Genomic DNA, 6,000 nt, shown 5'->3' with positions numbered 1-6,000 from the left:
GATGAATGTTGATCATCTTCTTGCCCCCCCCCCCGAATTATATCTAAGTTCGGAAGAACTGGATTCTCCAAAGCATGAAACTGATTCTAGTCCTAGTAACATTTCAATGAGGGTTCTCCTCGAGTTTCGGTGGTACTGTCCTGTGTCCCCCCAACATCACTTTCTGATGTCTAGGAAGTGGACTTTCCAATAAAAAAACTTTTGTGATTCTTGTAGTGACAAGACTGCTCAAATAGGTCAGGTTTTACACTGTGTGCGCTTGGCCTTTAGCATGCAGTTGCTGGGTGGCACCTCTCGAAGCTTGTCGCCCACAGGCGCGCCCCTCTATCCCCTATTGAGATTGGGCTGCAAGAGGAGACCACCTATCCTCGTAGGAACCGAGGGAGATTCGAAGAACCTAGGGGCGCCTCGAGGGCGCTGCAGCGGATGTGGGGCACGTGAGGTGCACCCGAGGGGTGCAAGCCGCTGGCCCAGAGGCCGAGCCAGGAGGTTTCTCCGGCGAACCTGGCTTTGGTCTCGTCGCGACCTTGGTTTGGGGGCATCTTCCCAGCCGTCTGCAGTCCCAAGATCCCACCGCCTCCACTCCGCAGTCCCGGCTTGTCCCATCCGCTCGCTTTCTTTTTTGGCAGTGCCCTTTGCCCTCCCATGGAGTCATCTGTTTACTCTCCCTTCACTTCCAGTTACCCCTAGGTCACCCTCCTTCTGCCACAGTCACCCATTTTGTCCCCTCTCCCCTCACTCTTCACCTCCCCCCGGGTCGCCTTCTCAGAGGACTCTGCCCACGGAGATGCTGCGGACCCCGCGGCCAGGGTCTGCTCCCCGGAGAGCCCTCGGTGCACCTCTGCCCCCTCGCCGGGGACGCGGGAGGCAAGTTACCGCCCCGTCCCTTTCCCAGTGACAAGATTTGGCGGCGGCCACGGCCAGGGAGGCGGAGGGAGGGACGGCCTGGCTGCCGAGCCCCCCTCCCCTGCTCCACAGCTCGAGCGGTCTGTGTCTCTCTCCGCAAGTGCGGAGACGCGGAGAAGGAGGAGGAGGAGGAGGAGGAGGGAGTTGGGGGAGGATCTCCATTGAAATAAACAACCAGGCAGCAGTTATTAACACGGGAACATGGCGGCCGCAGCCTCAGCTACGGCTTTGGCGGCGAAGGTCAGCGCCGACGGCTGCCGGCACCTGACGGCGTGACCGACCGAGCGGGTAACCGCGCCTTCCCTGGGGGCAGCGAGGGCGGGCGCGAGGCGGGCGGCGGGTGGGGGGCGCTGCCTCTCCACCCCCGGCCGCGACTGCCCTCCCTGCGCGGAGCGGGGCAGAGCCGTGCGCCGGCGAGAGGGCTGTTGTGTGTGCGGGGACTGCTGCCGGAGTGCGCGGGGCACGGGAGTTGCATCCCGGAGGCGCCGCGAAGCTGGGGAGTTGGGGCTTGAGGGGGGGGTGGGGAGGGCGGGAAGCGGCGGGGAGACGCGGAGTCCCTGAGAGAGAAAGGAGGCGCTCCAGCGCTGTGCGAGAGCTCGGGAGACGAGTCCTGGAGCCCGGGGCGGGCGGAGGCTGCAGCCTGAGGCACCGGCGAGAGGTGAGCGCCGAGGCGCGGCGGGGAGGCCGGGGGCGCGGGCGCGGCCCCCGCCAGAGGAGCTAGGCGCTAGCCGCCCAGCCGAGTGCGGGGTCGCGAGGATCGAGGCTCCTGCCCGCTCGGGGGGACCAAGGCAGAGAGGGAAGGTGAATTCTGAGAAGGTGCATTCTTTAATGGAAACGCGGAGCGACTGCAGCGGATGGTTCAGGAACGGGCGAAGGAAGGCAGGACTCGGGAAGTGCCGGGGGTGTGTGTGAAGGTGAAGCGCGATGTCAGGGGCGGCAGGCTGGATGAGATGCTGGGCGGAGGGGAGCCGCGGCCCGGCGGGCGGGCCGGGCCCGTGTCAGCGCCGGGGGCGGGGGGCGAGGGGCGCCGCGGACGGACGGGAAGGAGCTGCAGCGGGCGGGGCGCTCGGGCCGAGCAGGCCGGGCCGCGGTGGGGGCGGGGGGCCGGGGGCCGGGGGCCGGGGGCCGGACCGCGGCGGCGCCGAGCCGGGCTCGCCCCTGACTTAACTTTCTGGGTGCGGGCATGTGTGCTGGAGGCGCGTTGGGGCCGGGGCTGGGGGCGGGAGGCGGTCCAGGAGGTTCCGGGTTGGCTCGCCAGCGCCCCCTTTTCTCTTCCCCTTCTCCCCGCCCCTGAAGGGACAGGCCCTCAGGGCCCCAGGGGGGAAGCGGGAGGCGTCCTCGCGGCCGCCTCGCGACGGTCACGCCCCGTGGACACTTCTCTCTCGGGCCTCTGGGGACTGCCGGGGGAGGGGGCCAAGGGTGGTCTCTGTGTGCTGCTGCTCCCTGCCCGGTCCCTCCAGGGAGTCCCGGAGGCGACTCTTCCGAGATCGGGGGTGGGTCGGTCCTTGGTTAGATGGTCCCTCCTCCTTCCCCTCCCCTTAGTGGTTTCCGGGGCCTGCGGGACTGAGGGGCGGGAATCGGGGACCGGGGCGCCTAGCACCGGTTAGGAGCTAGACTGGGCCTTACGTCTCAGGGTCTGTCACTGGTAGGGGAAACTTTCCCAAACCCGGGACCGAGCTTGAACACCCTCTTCTGCCACCTCGTCCTCTAATCCCACTCCCACCCCACCTCCTCCAACGCGTTCCCCTCCCACCGACCCGAATCTCACTGCGTGTGACTGATGGGGCAAGGAGCCAATCGAAGGTGTGGGTAAGCCAATCGTGAGGACTGGAGGAAGGAAGGGGGCGGGGTTATCCCGGACCAGTTGGAGCGGAGTTGCACGCGGGCGGGGGAGTCATGGAGACGCCAAGAGCTTCCCACTCTTGTCCATCGCTAGTCACCCGCTCCGTCATCTGTAGGGTAGTGTCACTTACAGGGGCTCTAACCCTAGGAGACACGTAGAGGTACACGAGATACTATATTTCTCTGGTACCACAAGAGACGTTGTTTTAGCCGCGACGAAGTCTAAAACCACTTACGATGTGGCAGTAACTCTCCGAGGCCCGTTTCTAAAATGGCAAATAATTGTAGTGATCGTGTTCTGGACCCGAGCACCTGGTTTACGTGCTGAGGGTCATAGGAGTTCTCTGTTTACCTCTACCGGCTTTACCTCTGCCTCATTCAGTTATTCCGGCGTAGGGACAATGAAATTTGAAAGGATACTTTGAAAATGAGTAGTTTTATGTCCACTGATTATTGGGAGTGTAAAGTATCATTGTTTGTAATGGCTTCACTGGTTCCTTGTTTAATTAGACCGCCAATTCCCAAAGTGCACTTGAAAGTTCGGCATTTGGGAGGGCATTAAAAATAAAGTTATGGTTTTACGGTATGTATTTCTATTTGTTTTCTTACTCTTTCTTGAGTAAACAAAATGAAATTAGGAACCAAATCTCACTGTTTGAAATACCAAGTGTTGGTATTTAAGGAACAAAGCTAATCAAAGAATATTTGTGTACAAGAAATGAAATCGGAGTAAAATGTTTGCCAGATTACTCCAACACAAAGGATTCTTAAAAATAAATTCAGTTTTTTTCTTAAACACTGCTGAATTGCACAGTGTGTAGGCACTTTTCTGGTTTATGCGACGTTAGGAGACGTCTTTGGTGGTTTCAAGCTGTTGGTTGCGTTCAGTCTAGTGACTATCAACTCTTTTAAGAATAGGGAGGGTAGGTCTTTGGTTCTATGTAATGATCACAGGTTGCTCTGCAGGAATAGCTTGTCTTTTAAAAAGACAGCAGCTGTTGCACTGCTTTTTGTGTGTGTGTGTGTGTGTGTGAGTGTGTGTGTGTATGTGTGCTCCTATTCTTTGTTGGTGAGGTTAGTGCGCACTGACAGCAGCAAAGCAGCTTTTTCCAACTGAAATTTGCAGAATCTTTAGGAGTTAAAAGAATGAATAATATTAAATTGAAAGTGAGTCCATTCATTTTGTGATAAATATCCCATGAATTTAACAAATCTTGCAAGGTTTTTTTTTTTTGAGGTACTTTATCTACATGATATTTATCTTATCTATATCCAATTTTCTAGCTTTTATTAATTGTAGATTACTAAGAAAGAATTGAAAGGGCTGTAGTTTCAGGGGAAAGTAACATACCCTGCAGATGTATTCTGTTGTAATATATTGTTTCAAATTTATAATGTGAGTTTCCAATCCATTATAATTTTGAGTATTCATTTAGACAAAAACTAATTGCATTTTGCTGTAGCCCTTGAGGTGTTATCTTAGTGATAGAATGGTAAGAATGGTGGAGATAAAATGAACAACTGCTAGAAGTAGGGAGTATTATAAATTGAACAACATTCAAAATGACAACATCTAATCCCCCCCATCATTAGTTAATTTAGTTACTGATGGACACTCTGAGGTGCCTCCTCCTCTCTCTTTTGTATGCTTGAGAGCAGCACAGTATTTTACTTCATTCTCTCCCATAATCTTTGAAATGTTCTCCTATTCTTGGTGGCAGAGAGTAGCAAGTCTCCTAATGCCTGGCTAGGGGGAAAAAAACCTCTCAAGCATATGGAGACATCTAGAAAAAGATGTGCATCGTCAGCTGTGATTCCATTGTGTGCTTTCAGACTGGATCTGAGCCTTCTTCCTCCTGGGAATTTCAGTCTTACCAGAGGAGTTCTTTGACTTTTAGATGTCAAGACACTGAAGCAGAGAGTAGAAAAGAGCTCACCAATGGTGAATTTAATATTTTTATATAGTTTGGCTCTGATTTTAACCCTTCATTGGTTCAATAAAATTTACATGACTTTTGCTTAGTGTTAGAGAAGCATTTTATTGGCAATATAAATTGTAAGGCTTGGAGGGGGACTAGGGCTGTGGTATGAGAGTGCATAAAGGGGTAATTAATGCTGCTTGGTTGGCTTTGTCTGTAGTTATACCATATTAAAGCTTTCCAACCCTCAGAATCAAGGACCTGTGAGCAGTTGCTTCCCTTACATACCCTATATTTAAGGATTCAGTACCTTAGCTGTTTTCAAATCACATCAGGTTGAAATGTGACCCATAAGTTGACAGCTTGGATTTCTTGGGGGAGGGGGCTGTGTTGCACTGAGTTTAAAAATGACTCTTTTAATTAAATAGTCCTTAGGATGTTGTATAGCAAAAATATAAGGGGGAGGGTGGGTCTTTTTAAACAATTTTTCTAGAGATTAGTTTTCTGAAATGGACAGTGTGTCCTTATTTGATATTTTCACATTATGTCATGGTTGAAGTTATATTTTAAAACATAATTAATGCTTAGCTATTTTTATGGCAAAACTGCTATTTAAGAAATTACTAGCTTTTCAATATTTTGTGTTTATAGTTTTGTTTTGTAATTATGCTATTACATGCTCTATCAATTTTAAATTAAGAGAATATGAGAGAGAAAATAAGCCACTGCTTAAAGGTATTGGTCTTTTATTGCAGTAAATCATAAACCAGCAGCAAATCAGGATCTTATCCCCTAATGAAATAATCAGACTACATTTACATACCAATAATGAAAGTGAGTTAAAAGAAAACAGAACAAAACTCTGTTTTTTGTATTTTGTATCTCAAGCTGATTTTACCTCTCATTTTCTAAACACAAAAGATGTTCTTAGCATTTGTATTTATTTTCTTTTTGCTTTAAAGCTTTGTAGAAGGGTTTATGAATTGCAAAGTATAGAAAGAATATTATTTCCTATTTACTACTCTTTAAAGTCTGTTAAAAGTAATATCTGGAAAAGCCATAAAATGCAATTTTAGTATTACAGACTCTTAAATTAGACAACATAAAGAAAATGTACTTTAAGGATTCTGGATACTAAAATTTCTAAATACAGGTAAGAATATGACTTTTGTGGTTATTTAAAATATTTTCATTTATTTTTAGAGAGACAGGAAGAGAGGTAGAAAAAGCTCTATGTGCAAGAGATCCAGACAGGGAGAGAAAACCTGATGCATGAGAGATACCTCTCGAATGCCTGGCCTACAACCCAGGCATGTACTAGGAATTGAACTGG

General features: G+C 50.5%; 2 protein-coding genes across 3 annotated transcripts in view; one reads left to right on the top strand and one right to left on the bottom strand.

The window, feature by feature from the left end:
- The first annotated feature begins 1,073 nt into the window (after nt 1-1,073).
- NCOA2 (nuclear receptor coactivator 2) overlaps nt 1,074-6,000 on the top strand; it is a 284,984-nt gene continuing 280,057 nt past the window's right edge. Inside the window, exon 1 of one of the 2 annotated variants that reach the window (XM_028533652.2) lies at nt 1,074-1,194. The gene's annotated coding sequence lies outside the window, so the exon portion shown is untranslated. Of the gene's footprint in view, nt 1,195-1,452; nt 1,565-6,000 lie in introns of those variants that run through there. The other variant, XM_028533654.2, reaches the window with a different exon arrangement.
- Nucleotides 1,095-2,858, bottom strand: LOC114514823 (basic proline-rich protein-like). Its single transcript, XM_028534046.1, has 3 exons — nt 2,768-2,858; nt 1,842-2,384; nt 1,095-1,729 (listed from the first exon to the last, which is right to left on the bottom strand). The coding sequence occupies exons 1-3, from the start codon at nt 2,856-2,858 to the stop codon at nt 1,095-1,097; spliced, it is 1,269 nt and encodes a 422-aa protein (XP_028389847.1).

Source organism: Phyllostomus discolor, chromosome 7 (genome assembly GCF_004126475.2).
Source record: "Phyllostomus discolor isolate MPI-MPIP mPhyDis1 chromosome 7, mPhyDis1.pri.v3, whole genome shotgun sequence".
In the NCBI taxonomy this organism is placed as follows: domain Eukaryota; kingdom Metazoa; phylum Chordata; class Mammalia; order Chiroptera; family Phyllostomidae; genus Phyllostomus; species Phyllostomus discolor.
Note: the sequence above shows the minus strand (reverse complement) of the source record. Positions and strands in the feature narration are given on the sequence as shown.

What these genes read in the sequence shown, in the direction of transcription:
- LOC114514823 (XM_028534046.1), bottom strand. Translation starts at nt 2,858, where the DNA reads ATGACGGAGCGGGTGACTAGCGATGGACAAGAGTGGGAAGCTCTTGGC. An exon ending in GTGCAACTCCGCTCCAACTG is followed by an intron (nt 2,385 to 2,767) that starts GTCCGGGATAAC and finishes CGATCTCGGAAG; the next exon opens with AGTCGCCTCCGGGACTCCCT. An exon ending in AGCATCTCATCCAGCCTGCC is followed by an intron (nt 1,730 to 1,841) that starts GCCCCTGACATC and finishes TTTCCATTAAAG; the next exon opens with AATGCACCTTCTCAGAATTC.